The sequence below is a fragment of the Portunus trituberculatus genome, chromosome 3 (assembly GCF_017591435.1).
Source record: "Portunus trituberculatus isolate SZX2019 chromosome 3, ASM1759143v1, whole genome shotgun sequence".
Classification (NCBI taxonomy): domain Eukaryota; kingdom Metazoa; phylum Arthropoda; class Malacostraca; order Decapoda; family Portunidae; genus Portunus; species Portunus trituberculatus.
This window is the reverse complement of record NC_059257.1, coordinates 3988604-4004498: the sequence shown is the minus strand read 5'-3', so window position 1 is coordinate 4004498 and position 15895 is coordinate 3988604. Positions and strand designations below refer to the sequence as shown.

At 36.6% G+C, this 15895-nt stretch overlaps 1 protein-coding gene across 2 annotated transcripts; it reads left to right on the top strand.

The window, feature by feature from the left end:
• The first annotated feature begins 2702 nt into the window (after positions 1-2702).
• LOC123509562 (aladin-like) lies at positions 2703-15036 on the top strand. Of its 2 annotated transcripts, none has more exons than XM_045263933.1 (11): positions 2703-2914; positions 4002-4134; positions 4871-5001; positions 6226-6407; positions 7011-7179; positions 7885-8044; positions 8496-8665; positions 9745-9975; positions 11386-11514; positions 12191-12275; positions 12968-15036. In XM_045263933.1, exons 2-11 carry the CDS (start codon positions 4015-4017, stop codon positions 13196-13198), a joined length of 1608 nt encoding a protein of 535 aa, XP_045119868.1. In that variant the 5' UTR covers positions 2703-2914; positions 4002-4014; the 3' UTR covers positions 13199-15036. The 2 variants fall into 2 exon arrangements, with proteins under 2 accessions (XP_045119868.1, XP_045119875.1); XM_045263940.1 differs by having other exon boundaries at positions 2703-2938.
• The last annotated feature ends 859 nt before the right edge of the window (positions 15037-15895 follow it).

The window sequence follows — 15895 nt, the reverse complement described above, 5'->3', positions numbered from 1 at the left end:
AGGAAAAGTATTGGTGCCAATACTGACCCCTGTGGCACTCCGCTTTCTACTGCTCTCCACTTGGACTTCATATCTTTAACTACCGTCCTTATTTCTCTCCCCCTCAAATAATTTTCTATCCATCTCAATGTGCTTCCTTTTAAGCCACCCTTCTCCTCTAACTTCCACAGTAATCTTGCATGTGGCACTTTGTCAAATGCCTTTTTTAAATCCAAATAAATACAGTCAACCCATCCTCTCTCTCTTGTACTCTATCAACTATTCTAGAATAGAAACTCAATAAATTAGTTACACAAGACCGTCCTTTTCTAAAACCAAATTGGCTATTTGATATTAATTTGTTGTCTTCAAGGAACTCGATCCATTGTTTCTTTATTATTCTTTCACACATCTTGCATATTACACTAGTTAGTGATACCGGTCTGTAATTTAAAGGTTCTTCCTTCCTTCCGCTCTTATATATGGGAACCACCTCAGCTCTTTTCCATTCTACTGGTACTGTTCCATTTTCTATTGAGCATTTTATGATGTTGTATATAGGACGTGTGTGTGTGTGTGTGTGTGTGTAATTCACTGTTTGATCTGCTGCAGTCTCTGACGAGACAGCCAGACATTACCCTACGGAACGAGCTCAGAGCTCATTATTTCCGATCTTCGGATAGGCCTGAGACCAGGCACACACCACACACCGGGACAACAAGGTCACAACTCCTCGATTTACATCCCGTACCTACTCACTGCTAGGTGAACAGGGGCTACACGTGAAAGGAGACACACCCAAATATCTCCACCCGGCCGGGGAATCGAACCCCGGTCCTCTGGCTTGTGAAGCCAGTGCTCTAACCACTGAGCTACCGGGCCGTGTGTGTGTGTGTATAATATGACGCCACCATCTAAGAGATCTTAAAGCTACTAATTTTTTCAACTCTAGTGAGGAGTGCTAATTTGTTATTGATAAGAGCCAGGGCCAAAATTACAGCCTCTCTTATATTATCTACTTGTAAAGATAAGGAATATTTAACTCAGACTTACAGTAAGTCATAGAATCTTTTTCAAAAACCTTGTTACATTACTAAAATCATCTAACACACACTTATAACACCCAAAACACACTCAAAAGACCATGTAACACTACTAAACAAACTTAAAACACTCCAAACATACCCCAGAAACACCAGAATGTATTATAAAAAACGGCAAGATTACAAGGGAGAGTTAGCTAAATTTAGTGGCTTGCATGGCTCCTTCTCTTCTTTCTCCCTTTCACTTTTCTGCTTCATTCTCCTCTTTTGTTTCCACTTTCTTCTTCCGTCTTTTGCTTCGATCTATACACCAGAACCTAGAAATACATAAAATCACTCAAAAAACACTAGATATTATGCAAAATATTGACAGACTGAGGGTTTGGAAGAGATGCCAGCCCTGAGCTAAGATGAGTCACCACCTTGGCTGTAATGTCATCAAAGAGAGTAGGAATGGTGGTGACTCGGCTAAATTACGTAAATAATTTTAAAAAGGACCTATAGAAAAAACTAAGCCACGACCAAATCCTTGATATTTTATGACTTGATAAATACTTTAACGATATCCACAGCATCAAAACTTCTCCAGCCTAACTAGTTTTAAAGACATATATAAATTACTTATGTTAAAAGTGTACAAACATTTTTACTTATAAAATGCTAAAACGTTCTACCATTTCAACATTATACTTCCTTGAAGAAATATTAGACAATATAAACTCCTTTGTCAGAGATGTAACAGTTAGCTACAACCAGAAGTGAACGAATGAAAGAATATTCATGTAAAATTAAAACATTAAAATTTGAATTCATTAAGAACTTGTAATGTCTAGCCATTTTCACTTTGTCAATATTTCAACACATTTAACAGTCTGAGCTATCTTTTAAGGCATTCTAGAACGAGCCATATCTTCAAACACAAACGTAAACACTATATATATATATATATATATATATATATATATATATATATATATATATATATATATATATATATATATATATATATATATATATATATATATATACACTTTACGTTTAACAGGATTTAACACCATTTCAATCTGCAAATATTTGACTCAATGGGTTGATTTCATAGTTAAAAGAGCATAAGCGGTTCTTTGATACCATAAAGTCCCAGTTATGGCTTGAAATAAAAGAGAAAAAAAAAAAAACTGTCCTAAATGGCAAACCATACATTTTGCCCATTAAGTCGACTCATACTTACGCCATGAAACGTCATTAAACGCCACATATTTACCCAACAGAGGCGTGAAACACACTTAAAACACAACGGTATATTTATAGAGATCATAAAAATACATATTATGGTAACGTATTATTATCATTAGGAAATCTATGAAAAAAGTATTGAAATCCGCATTCTGCCCTGGGTTCAGGGATAGTAATAATAACATAAGTAGGTACGTACAGTATACAGTAATGGGTGCTGAGATGCCCTGCTGCTGCTAGAGAGAAAGAAAAAAAAATCAAATAAGTAAATAAAATTGCAGCAACCCATACAGGAAAAAAATACCTATGATACAACAACAATAGCATAAAAGCAAACAAAAATAAGAGAAAAGAAAATGAAGAAAATATAGAAACAAAAATATACACCAATATGAAGAAAAAGAACCTAGACAGCGGGAAACAAAACTAATGAGAGGTGAGGAAGAGCCGTTAAAAAGGAGTATTTCCCCAAGACCTAACCAAACAACTCATAACTCAACTCAACACAACTCAACACAGGACTCGTAATATAACCAGAGTGCCCCAGAAAAGAAGAAAAAGTACACTGAAGAAGCAAAAAGAGCAATACATGAGGTCTGGTTAGTGAAGAGACAAGCAGAGGAAGAGGACACATTAGCAGGGCAGTGACAGGCGGCGAGGTGAGCAGATTTCAAAGGCAACAAGTAACTACCCGCTAAATTTGTACATAACTAGGAGACATACCTTCAAAATAGACACTCTGGGGTTAGATACATTAGAATTAAGAGTTAGAGAGCTTGGGGTTAGTGACTTTGTACATTATTAAGACGTGTTGCTTGAAAATAGATACTCAGGGGTTAGTTACTTTAGGATTCGGAGTTAAGTGCGTGAGTTAGTTACTTTGTACATTATTAAGACATGTAGCTTGAAAACTAGATAAACTGAAGACACATTAGCCAACACCACGGCAGCTTTGAATAATAAGATAAAGGAAGATAGAAGAAAAATGAGAGGTAGACAAGTTAAACAGCTCCATTTTAAATCATCAACCGCAGAAACACGGAAATATATTGAGGAAAAGCAAAAATAGATGAATGATAGACTTGTGGATAAGAAAATAATAAATGGAAAGAGAAAGAAGTAATAGTTGTGGCTAGTAAGATGATAAAAGGAAAGAAAAATAATACAGTTGCAGGTAATTAAAGATGAACATAAGGAAGGAAGGGGATTATTGCAGTTTGAACCAATACACCACACATAACTATACACATTCTTGGTCTAGATCACACTCCTACCAGCATTTCTAACCCTATTTTACCCTATCAGAAAATGGGTTTAGGTTAGGTTAGGTTAAAACCCCGCTTTCCCAGAAGGTCCCCAAGCTTGTTAGACATAGGCGAAAAAGAAATATATAATAGGGTGTATTGGTTGAAACTGCAAATTTACTGAAAGAAGAAAATGATAAATGTGGGTAGTAAGATAAAAGGAAAGAGAAAAAGAAATGATAAAGTTGTAAAGAGTAAGAGGAAAGAAGAATTGATAAAGTTGTGGGTAGGAAAAAGAAGAATAAAGGGGAAGAGAAGAAGAAAACAGGAATTAGGTGAAGACACACATGCACAAATAAACACACACACACACACACACACGCTAGATAAACACACACACATACACACTAGATAAATACACCCTAACACACACACACACACTAGATAGATACCTACACCCTAACACACACACGCTACCAATAATAACTGTCTTAATATATAGGTAAGTGAGGAAGATGATAAGCTTGGACCACCTGCCACCACCACCACCACTAGGGCAAGTTACGGCTTACGAGAATGACGGCCGCCTCTCTGCCTTCAGTAGGACCGAGGCGCTGCTGGCCGCTAAGAAATGGGTAACGATTGTGTGTTCATTTATTTATTTTGTTGTTTTTGTTTTTGTTTTGTTTGTTTTGTTGAATTTTTGTTGCTTTTCTTTCTTTTCATCTTTGTCTTCCTTTTCTCTCCTTGTCCTTCTTTTTCTTTCTTTTTTTTTCTTCTTCTTCTTCTTCTTCTTCTTCTTCTTCTTCTTCTTCTTCTTCTGTCTTCTTTTTCTCCTTTGTTATCTTCTTCATTGTCTTTTTATTTTTTTCTTTTCTTCATCATATAGCTACTTCTTTTTTTCTTCTTTTTCTCTTCCTCTTTCTTCCTCCTCCTCCTCCTCCTCCTCCTCCTCCTCCTCCTCCTCCTCCTCCTCCTCCTCCTCCTCCTCCTCTCCTCCATCTCTTCTTCATTTCATGTGTCTAACTAACCTGAGATATTTATGCTTACAGAAACACAAAACTGACAACTTATATCCAGCAATGAGTAATAAAATGCACACTAGAATAAATTGATAAGATCTTTGAACCACTAACAACAACAACAACAACAACAACAACAACATGGATGAATTAATAAATAAATGCATAAATAAGTAAATAAAAAGATGGGCTATTTATTCTACATAGGAAGAATTCTGCATTAATTTTGATAATCTCTCTCTCTCTCTCTCTCTCTCTCTCTCTCTCTCTCTCTCTCTCTCTCTCTCTCTCTCTCTCTCTCTCTCTCTCTCTCTCTCTCTCTCTCTCTCTCTCTCTCTCTCTGGCACAGCTGAGTGAGGAGCGTTACATAGAGGTGATGGTGGGACAGGAGCCGGTGAGAAGTGCCCACAGCAAGCAGGAGGCGCGGGATGCCTTCTATGCCCACACTGAGACCCCATGGCAGCGTATCATGTTTGCTTAGTAGGTAGCTGAAGTCTCTCTCTCTCTCTCTCTCTCTCTCTCTCTCTCTCTCTCTCTCTCTCTCTCTCTCTCTCTCTCTCTCTCTCTCTCTCTCTCTCTCTCTCTCTCTCTCTCTCTCTCTCTCTCTCTTCTTCTCTTTCTCTGTTCTTTCCTTCACATCACCCCCAGTTTTTCTCTACTACCCAAACACTCCATTTTGTTCTCCTTTTTGCCCCTTTCAGAAGTCCTTTATTATAGAATCACTTGCTATCCTCATCTTCTCTCACAGCTGTATTTAATTTCATCTCTTTATTCTTTCTTTCTCCCCCAGTTCCTTTTCTACCAAACACTTCATTCTGTCCTTCTTTTCCCCTTTGGCAAGTCCCACACCATCAAGAAAGGTAGAAGCAGTTGAAATTATGCTCATCTAACCTAACCTAACCTAACCTTACCACCATTTACAAAGATAGAAGTTAACATCATCCTCTAAGCCAAACTTAACCTAACCATTTAGAAAGACAGGAACCCTTAAAATGATCCTCTTACTCTAACCTACCCTACCCTACCCTACCCTACCCTACCCTTCCCTTCCCTAACTACCATTTAGGAAGATAGAGCCAGCTGAAACCATCTTCTTAGTCTAATCTAACCTAACGACCATTTAGAAAGATAAAACCAGTTAGAATTATCCTCTTTGTCTAACCTAACTTAACGTAACCATTTAGATAGATAGAACCAGTTAAATTAATCTTCTTAGTCTGACCTAATCTAACCTAACCATTTAGAGAAATAGAACCATTTAAAACCATTCTCTTAGTCTAACCTAACCTAACTTAACTATTTAAAAAGATAGAACCATATAAATTCCCCTCAAGCCAAACCTAACCTAACATAACTTAACCATTCTAGAAAGATAGAACCATTTAAAACCCTCCTAGCCAAACCTAACCTAACCTAACTTAACTTAACTTAACCATTTAGAAAGATAGAACCATTTAAAATCCTCCTAGCCAAACCTAACCTAACCTAACCTAACTTAACCATTTAGAAAGACAGAACCATTTAAAACCACCCTCATTGTCTAACTGAACCTAACCTAACATAACCATTTAGATGGATAATACCATTTAATTAGAATCTTCTTAGCTGAACCTAACCTAACCTAACTTACCCCAACCATTTAGAAAGATAGAACCAATTAAAATTACCTTCTTAGCCAAACCTAACCCAACTTAAACCCCACAGCTATGAGGACGGGTGGGAGGCGGCGCTGCAGGAGGCAATGCGGTGTGAGGGTGAGGGCAGACTGCAGCGTACGGTCTCCCTGACAGCCTCGGTGGTGGTTAAAATCAGCTGTTTTCTCAAGCGCCTTCACTCCCTCCTGCCGTCGCCTGTCAGGGTGCCGGGACACTCTGCAGGGCCTTTGGGTGAGTGGCTGGCCTGCTGGGGGTTTGTACTGAGGTTGGGAGGTGTCAAGACATTTATCCCATTCTTTAAGCTAACTCTCTCTCTCTCTCTCTCTGCTTGGGGACTGGCATATAAGTGGGGCTTTTTGTAGTGTCAAGACATGTATCCCTTTCTTTTTGCTAAGTCTCTCTCTCTCTCTCTCTCTCTCTCTCTCTCTCTCTCTCTCTCTCTCTCTCTCTCTCTCTCTCTCTCTCTCTCTCTCTCTCTCTCTCTCTTTTCTTTCTTTTTTCTTTTTTTTTCTTTTGTTTTGATTATTTTTCAATTTTTTTCAGTTTATTTTAAAGTTTTCCTTTTTTCTGCATTTTTGTTTTATTCTTCTTATTTTCAGATTTCTTCTTTTTATTTATGTATTTGTTTATTATTATTATTATTATTATTATGTTTGTTGTTATTTATTGTGTTTATTTATTTTTAGTATTATTTTTATTTATTTGGTTATTTTATTTATCTATGTATTTATTTATTTATTTATTATTCTTATTATTTATTTTATTTATTCATTTTTTTGCTAGAGAATTTCTGTTTCTGTCATTACTTTGGCATTAATCCTGAGTCCTCCACAGCTTTTCGAGGGAGCAGCGGCAGCATCATGAGTGTGAGCTGGCACCCGCACACCACCACACTCGCTGCCGTGGTTTGCGATGACACAGTGCGCATCTTTGTGGCGGGACACAGTGTGGCTCCCTTCCTGAAGCACCGCCACCAGAAGGCCGTTACTCAGGCTGCATGGATGTGAGTGTGTGGCGGGACTGGACTTCCCTCACTCACTGCTTACTCTTGTGTGGCTTGTCTTGTTATTACTTGCTTGTTTCTCTTCTTTTTGTCATTCACTAGTTCCTCTGACTTTGCTGTTACACTCTTCCCTCACTGCTTTCTGTTGCCCCTCACTGTTTCTCTCATGGCTTGTTTTGTTCTTATGTACTTGCTTTCTCTCTCTCTCTCTCTCTCTCTCTCTCTCTCTCTCTCTCTCTCTCTCTCTCTCTCTCTCTCTCTCTCTCTCTCTCTCTCTCTCTCTCTCATTCCTCTTGTCTTATTCTTGTTAATACTTTTATCTCCTCTCTTGTTAGTAAAGATATGTTTCAATTCTACAACCATTGATATACAAGTGGCCAGACGTAACTTAATCGAACCTAACCTAACCTAACAGTATACACACACAATCCTTTGACCATTAATATACAAGTGTCTGAATTGAACCTAACCAAACCAGATGCAGTTTAAACCTAACCAAACCAAACCAAACCAAACCCAACCCAACCCAACTCAACCCAAGTCCTCAACACATTAAAAAAAAGAAAAGGAAAAAAAAAGAAAGAAAGAAAAAAGGAAACTAAATCTAATCTCTCTCTTTAAAAAAAAATGATAATAAATAAAAAAAAAAAGAAAAAAAAGAAAAAAGAAAACTAACAGCTCAAAGACACCCCTTTCCTCCCACAGGCCCTTATCGGCGGGTGTGCTGGCCATCGGGTGTGAGAGTGGGGTGCAGCTGTGGGTGCTGGACCCTAACAGTGTGGTGGGGCGGCCGTCAGGGTCCTGTGCCACCCTGCTCACCCACCCTGCCGTCACCCCTGTCACCTCCCTCTCCTGGCATCCCAAGGTAGGCGTGTGGTTACAGTACATAGTGTGCCTAGATTAATCAAAGTCCTTTTTATTTGTTTATTATTATCCCCCCCCTTTTTTTCTCTTTTTTATGGTCTTTGCATTTTTTAGCATTTTAGAATATTTCCATGGATTTTCTTTATCATTTAGCATTACAAGTTTCATTTTACTACTTGTTATTTTATTTGTTTTATTTATTTTACTTTGTTTTACCAAGTGCTCACTATTTCACTAATTTCTCTTCATTTTGCTTTTCTACCTCATTTTTCTATTATTTTATTCACATCACTTCATCATGTTGTTCACTACTTTATTGATTTTACTTTACTTTACTTGGTAGCGAAAAGAAAACTCTAAAACACATACAGAACTAAAAAAACAAAATAACACACACACACACACACACACTTCAAAAAATCACAATAAACTAATCAGATAAACCTCCACAGGGAAATCTCCTTGCCTGTGTGGGTGGAGGAGGGACGCGGCTGGTGGTGTGGGACGTGTGGAGGGAGGTGGCGGTGGTGGTGCACGGTGGGACGGGGGGGACAGCTACCCAGGTGGTGTGGTCCCCCGATGGCTCAAGACTCCTGGTGACTTATGCTGGCAAGATTATGAGGTGAGGGTGGTGTTGCTGTGTTTTGTATTGTAGTGTGTGTGGTTGTGTTGTGTTGTGGGGTTTTGAAGTGGTGGGCTGTGTTGTGTGGTGGTATGTGGTGTGTTGAAGTGGTGTGCTGTGTTGTATGGTGTGGAAGGCTGTGTTGTGTTGTGGTGTGTTGAAGTGGTGCGCTGTGTTGAAGTGTGTGGTGGTTGTGTGGTGGTGTGTGGCTGTGTGCTGTGTTGTGTGTGGCTGTGTGGCTGTGTTGTCCTGTGTTAGAGTGGTGTGGCTGTGTCTTGCAGTGTTGTGGGGTGTGGCTGTGTTGTGCTGTGTTGAAGTGGTGTTGCTGTGTCCTGCAGTGTTGTGATGTGTAGCTGTGTTGGAGAGGTGTTGCTGTGTTGTGTGGTATGGAAGATTGTGTTGTGGTGTGGAAGGTTGTGTTGTGTTTTGGTGTGTCGTTGTTGTGCTGTGTTGTGTTGTGTTGTGCTGTATTGGAGTGGTATAGCTATGTCCTGCTGTGTTGTGGGGTGTTGCTATGTTGTGCTGTGTTTTGGTGTGTTATGTTGTGTCAGAGTGGTGTGGCTGTGTTGTGCTGTGTTGTGTGGTATGGAAGCCTTGTTGTGCTGCATTGTGTGGGCTGGCTGTCTGCTGTGCTGTGCTGTGTCAGAGTGGTGTGGGGTTAGACAGCATTCACCAAAGAAGAAGCAAGTCAATTTTAACCAATGAGCAACTTAAGACTCCTTCAAAAAAACTCTTCAATTCAAGAAGTTCAGATTTAAAAAGATATAAAGAAAAAAAATAATGAATGAATAAGTTGTAGATAAAGGAAGCTAACTGAAATAGAAGATAAGTACACAGACAAATAGATTATAAGCAAATGTGATAGTAGAGGAACATAATAAGTATACAGATAAGATTATAAGTAGAAGTAGGAGGAGGAGAGGAGAAAATAAATAGAAAAACAAGTCAATTATAAGTAAAAGAGTAGAAATAAAACTCTCCACTTAATAAACACACACACACACACACACACACACACACACACACACACACACACACACACACATAACAAACTAACACACACACCCGCCTTTTGACAGAGTATTTGAGACACACACCTGGACCTACGAACAGTGGGGCCTGGAGTCACCTGTGCAGTCAGCCGTGTGGTCAAGCCGGGGTCACGTGCTGCTGTTTGTGACCCAGGGCGACCCGCTGCTATACCACCTGACCTTCGCACCGGGGGAGGGAGTCGGGGGGTCACAGGTGGCATCGCAGGTGGCTGATCTGACCCAGGTGTTTGTGGCGACTCAGGATGGAGAGGAAGTCAGGTGAGAGAGAGAGAGAGAGAGAGAGAGAGAGATATATAGAGGTAGTATTTTGATTAGAGTTTTGTATTTATGCTTGCTTTTATTCATTGTAACTTTCTATTTTTTACCGAGAGAGAGAGAGAGAGAGAGAGAAGGTGGTATAAGAAGGTACATGTATTTTAATTAGAGTCTTATATTCTTGCTTATTTTTATTCATTGTAACTTAATTTTTTTCACTGGCCAAGTCACTTTATATCTTTGTATACTGTTTCATTCTTCATATTATTGTTTATTTATTTATTTTTCACCCTCTTTTTTCCTTCAAGTCGCTGAAATTTTCATATCTATACACATCAATACTATTTTTATTTATTTAGTTATTATATTTTATTGTTATTTTATTTTATTTATTTTTCACTCATCAAGTCACTGTAACTTTCATATCTATTCTCTGTTACATTATATTTTTTCTTGTAATATTTCTTTTCTCAAGTCACTTTAACATCCTTACTATTTTTTTATCTTTCTTTATTCATTTCTTTATTTTCATCCTTTTCTTTTCCTGCACATCATTGTAATAGTAATTTTTCCCCTTTCCTTCAGTGTAACACTCATATCCAACACAGTGTTATGCTCATGGTATTATAGTTTCTTTTTCTTGTAACATCATTTTTGCCTCTAAGTCACTGCAATACACTTCATCACTCATCCTTCCTGCCGTAACACTCTAGCAACACTGTAACACTTTATCGACACACTGTAACACTTTATCGACACACTGTAACACCTTCCTTCCCACCATAACACACTAGCAACACACTGTAACACTTTATCAACACTGTAACACCCTTCCTTCCCACCATAACACTAGCAACACACTGTAACACTTTATCAACACACTGTAACACACTTCCTTCCCACCATAACACTCCAGCAACACTGTAACACTTTATCAACACTGTAACACCATTTCTTCTCACTGTACCACTAGCAACACTTTCTTCCACTGTAACACTAGCAACACACTGTAACACTCTTCTTTCTCACTGTAACACACTAGCAACACACTGTAACACTCTTCACACTTTATCTAGACACTGTAACACTCTTCTTTCTCACTGTAACACACTAGCAACACACTGTAACACTCTTCACATTTTATCTAGACACTGTAACACTCTTCTCTCCCACTGTAACACACCAGCAACACACTGTAACATTAGCAACACACTGTAACACCAGCAACACACCATAACTCTAGCAACACACTATAACACACTTCTCCTCCACCATAACACTATCAACACACCATCACACACTAGCAACACACTGTAACACACTTCTCAACCACCATAACACTCTATCAACACACCAGTAACACCAGCAACACATGAGTTTGCCCCAGTGACAGTGTTGTTGTTGTGTTGGCAGTGTTGGTGGGGCAGTGCGGCAGCTGGTGTGGGATCCAAGGAGTGAGAGGCTGGCTGTTGTGTTCCGGGATACTGAGTGTGTTGCGCTCTTCCACACTCACTCTCACCCGACTCTCCATCTTGCTCCGGGGTAAGTTTGGTTTGCTTTCCTTTGCTTTTGTTTTATTTATTTATTTATTTTTTTTTTTTTTTCCTTTTTTTTTTTTTTTTCCTTATTTCAATTTTTTTTCTCTTTTTCTTTCCATTTTTTTGTGTTCTTTCCTTTTTATCATTAGTTTGTTTAATTTTTTGTCATTTTTGTCGTCTTTTCTTTTCTCGTCTATTTTTTTTTTTTTTTTTTTTTTTTTTATTATTCTTTGTCTTGTTTCCTTTTCTTTTTATCATTTATATGTCTTTTTTTTTTTGCATTGTTTTGTATTTTTTCTTCATTTTCTTTTTTTTCCATTTTATCTTTTCTTTTATTATTTTTTCATTTTTGGTTTTCTCATTATTTTTTTTTATTTTTTGTCTATTTTTTTGTCCTCTTTATTTTATTCATTGTCTTCTTTTTTCATTTTTTGTCTTTTTTTCTCTCTCTCTCTCTCTCTCTCTCTCTCTCTCTCTCTCTCTCTCTCTCTCTCTCTCTCTCTCTCATTTTTCCTTCAGTTTTTGGGGTAATTTTTTCTTTTCTTTTCCTCTTTTCTTGTTTTATCTTACCCTACACTACTTATTTTATTTTGTTTTATATAGTTTTATTTTATTCCTCCTCCTCCTCCTCCTCCTCCTCCTCCTCCTCCTCCTCCTCCTAATGTTCTTTTCCTTCACAGTGGGTTCATCCGAGGAGAGGCGTGCCAGGTCCCAGTCAGTGCCACCTTCCAGCAGAACCTGTCCAGTGGTGCTGTGCTGTCTGTGGTGAGTGTGCCTCTGTGCTGTGACCTTCCTGTGTGATCCTTTTATTATTATTATTATTTTATTTATTTTTTTATTTTATTTTTTTTATTTATTTATTTATTTATTTATATTTTTCTACAATATGGGTTTTTCATGGGAATTTTTTGGCTAAAGGAGGTTATGTGTGACCTTTGACCTGTCTGTGTTTTTTTTTTTTTTGTTTGTGCTTGATTTGGGTTCATGACAATCAAGTTTCTACCAAATATTATAATACCTAATTGTTATTAGTTATCTTTCTTTGTTTAGTATCTTAATTATTATTATTATTATTATTATTATTATTATTGTTGTTGTTATTGTTATTATTATTGTTATTATTTTTTCCATACTTTGCTTAATATCTTTACAATCATTATAATTTTTTTTTTTTCCATTTATTTATTGTATTATTGTCAATTACTGATAGTATTATATTAACTTTGCCTGAAAAGCTCTGCTCCGAAAGGCAAGCTGCAGAAATACAACTTTATAGACTATATATCATATTTATAATTATCTTACATGTGTTTGCTATCATTAAATCTCTCTCTCTCTCTCTCTCTCTCTCTCTCTCTCTCTCTCTCTCTCTCTCTCTCTCTCTCTCTCTCTCTCTCTCTCTCTCTCTCTCTCTCTCTCTCTCTCTCTCTCTCTCTCTCTCTCTCTCTCTCTCTCAGGTGTGGAGCAGTGGACAAGTGACTCATATACCAATGCGTTACTCATCCCGCGACGACCACACCACCGCCACACCACTACACCACCATCTTCACCACCACACCTCCCCCCTCACTTCCCTGCCTCACTCTGCCTCCCTCCCTCACTCAGGCTTCTTCTCTGAGATTACCCTGTCTCCTGTCACCTCCCCCACCTCCCCTATCACTGCCAGAATGTTTGCCTCCCCTACCTAACCCAACTAACCTAAGCTGAATGATGAGATAAATAGATAGATAGGTAAGATAGGGAAAAATGATGCTGTGGAAGGTAGATAGATAGATTTTGTAGTGAAGTAGATTGATAGAAAGGTAGATAAAGAAAAGAGTAAGGTTTGATAGATAAATAGAAAGGTTTTTTTTAATGAAGTTGATTGATAAATAGGTAGAGAAGAGAATAAAGTTATGATTTGATGTAGAAGAGATAGAAAAGTTTGTAGTGAAATAGATAGATAGATAGATAGATAGAAAGGTGTGTATTGAAATAGATAGATAAATAGAGAAGAGAATAGGATAGATAGGAAAGTTTGTAGTGAAATAGATCGATAAATAGAGAAGGTAAAGAAGAGAATAAGGTTTTGATAATCTATAGAAAGGTTTGTAGTTAAATAGAATAATAGATTGATAAAAGAAAAGAATAAAGTTTTGATAGATAGATAGAAAGATTTTTAATGAAGTTCAATGATAGATAAATATAAAGTAGATAGAGTAATAGATAGAATGATAGATAAGTCATGGTTAATATATAAATGAGGATGCTGTGATAGATAGAGGTAGACTGGAAAGTTATAAAAGTGAGATTGGAAAGTAGGTAAATTGAAAAGCTATGCAGTGAAATTAACTGACTGGTAGATAAATGAGTAGAAAGAAAGCTTAGGGTGAAACAAAGGTGAGAGAAGATAGGTAGATAAAGAAATAAGAAAGAGAATAGGAAGATTAATAGGTAGATATGCTAGGTTAGATATGTAGAGAGAAATTACTAGATAGATATTGATAAAACTGTAATAGGTAAGTGACTGCTCAAAAAATAAATGGATAGATGGATAAAGAAATAGATGGATTTAAATTTACTAGTGGACTTGTTATCGAGAGAACTAATAAGGTCAAGTAGGAAAACAAAGAGAGATAAATAGAATAAGAATAAGATAAAGTTTAAAGTTTTTCAAGAACCTCAATATTGTGCCTCATAAACTTGTGGATTCATTGTCGAGGAAAGTAATAAAGTGAAGTCAACTGAAAAACTAAAATAGAATGAATGAGGTTTAAGCTTTCTCAAGAACCTCAATATTGTGCCTCACGTTTACTAGTGAATTAATTGTTGAGAGAAGTAATAAATTCAACTGGAAAAAAAAATAAGAGACATAAACAGAAGGAATAAGATTAGTTTTAAGTTTCCTCAAGAACCTTATATTGCATTTTCTCAAGAACCTCAGTATTGTGCCTCACATTTACTAGTGAATTAATTGATGAGAAAACTAATAAAGTAAAGTCAGCTGAAAAAAAGATAGACTGAATGAAGTTTTAAATTTTCTCGAGAACCTTACATTGCATTTTCTCAAGAACCCTAACATTTACTAGTCAATTAATTGTCGAGAGAACTAATAAAGTCAACTGGATAAACAAAGATAAACAGAATGAATAAGATTAGTTTTGAGTTTTCTCAAGAACCTTACATTGCATTTTCTCAAGAACCTCGATGTTGTTCTTCGGATATTCATTGTCGAGAGAACTAATAAAGTAAACTCAACTGAAAAACACAAAGATTGAATGAAGTTTTAAGTCTCCTCAAGGATCATACATTACATTTTTTCAAGAACCTCAATATTGTGCCTCAGATATACTTGTGATTCACTGTCGAGAAAACTGGAAAAAAAGAAATGGTCAACTGGAAAAAAGAGAATGAATGAGATTTAGTTTTAAGTTTTCTCAAGAACCTTGCATTACATTTTTCTCAAGAACCTCAATTTTGTACTTCTTTTTCTTTCCTATATCCTTTTTTCTACATACAAGATGAACAAAATAAAGAAAAGATTGTATCACTTTTTTCTTTTCCTAGAGCTACAGAGTTATGGTGAATAAAAAAAGATCATATAGCCTTTTTTTTATCTTTTCCTTTTAGCTTCAGGTTGAGAAAAAAAGAAAAGATTATTACTTTATCTTTTCCTTTTAGTTACAGGTTGAAACAAAAGAAAAGATTGCATAACTTTTTTTTTATCTTTTCCTTTAGCCACATTTAGTTCAGTGGTGAAAAAAAAAAGATCAATTTTTTTTTTTTTTAGCTACTGATTGAAAAAAGATAAAATTATTGTTTTTAAATATTTTCGTTGTCTTCTTTTAGCAAGGTGAGAAAAAAAATAAAGGAAAGATTGTATCATACGTTTCAGATCATATCCTTCAACTACAGATGGATAAAAAGGACAAATAAAAACTATTATATTTTTTCATATATTTTCCTTAGATTCATATGGACGAGGTGAGAAAATTAAAGAAAATATTGTATTACTTATTTTTTCATAATTTTCTTTAACTACACATAGTCAAGAGGTAAGAAAAGTATAGATTGTATTATATGTTTTCTTTGTTTCTTTTTGCTACAGATAGGTCAAGAGGTGAAGAAAATGTAAAGATAGTATTACATTTTTTATTTTTTTTCCTATAAGTAGAGATAGGTTAAGTTTAATAAGCAGTAAATTGTGAATGGAACATGAGGGAAAATTAAATGCCCGCTTGCAGAGAAAGCAAGAGGATGGCAGTGTTGGTCTGGGGTCGTTTATACGATATTTACGTAACTCATAATTTTGAAAATCGCGAGAAGAAAGATGGCACCCAGACTGAAATGTACTTCATTTTCTGACAAGGCAAAAAGTTTAACTAACACACAAATTATAATAGGTT

Excerpts from the sequence above, each read along its gene's own strand:
- LOC123509562 (XM_045263933.1), top strand. The coding sequence starts at position 4,015 with ATGATAAGCTTGGACCACCTGCCACCACCACCACCACTAGGGCAAGTT. Across the intron at positions 8,666-9,744 it reads TATGCTGGCAAGATTATGAG|AGTATTTGAGACACACACCT; the intron begins GTGAGGGTGGTG and ends GCCTTTTGACAG. Across the intron at positions 12,276-12,967 it reads GTGGTGCTGTGCTGTCTGTG|GTGTGGAGCAGTGGACAAGT; the intron begins GTGAGTGTGCCT and ends TCTCTCTCTCAG.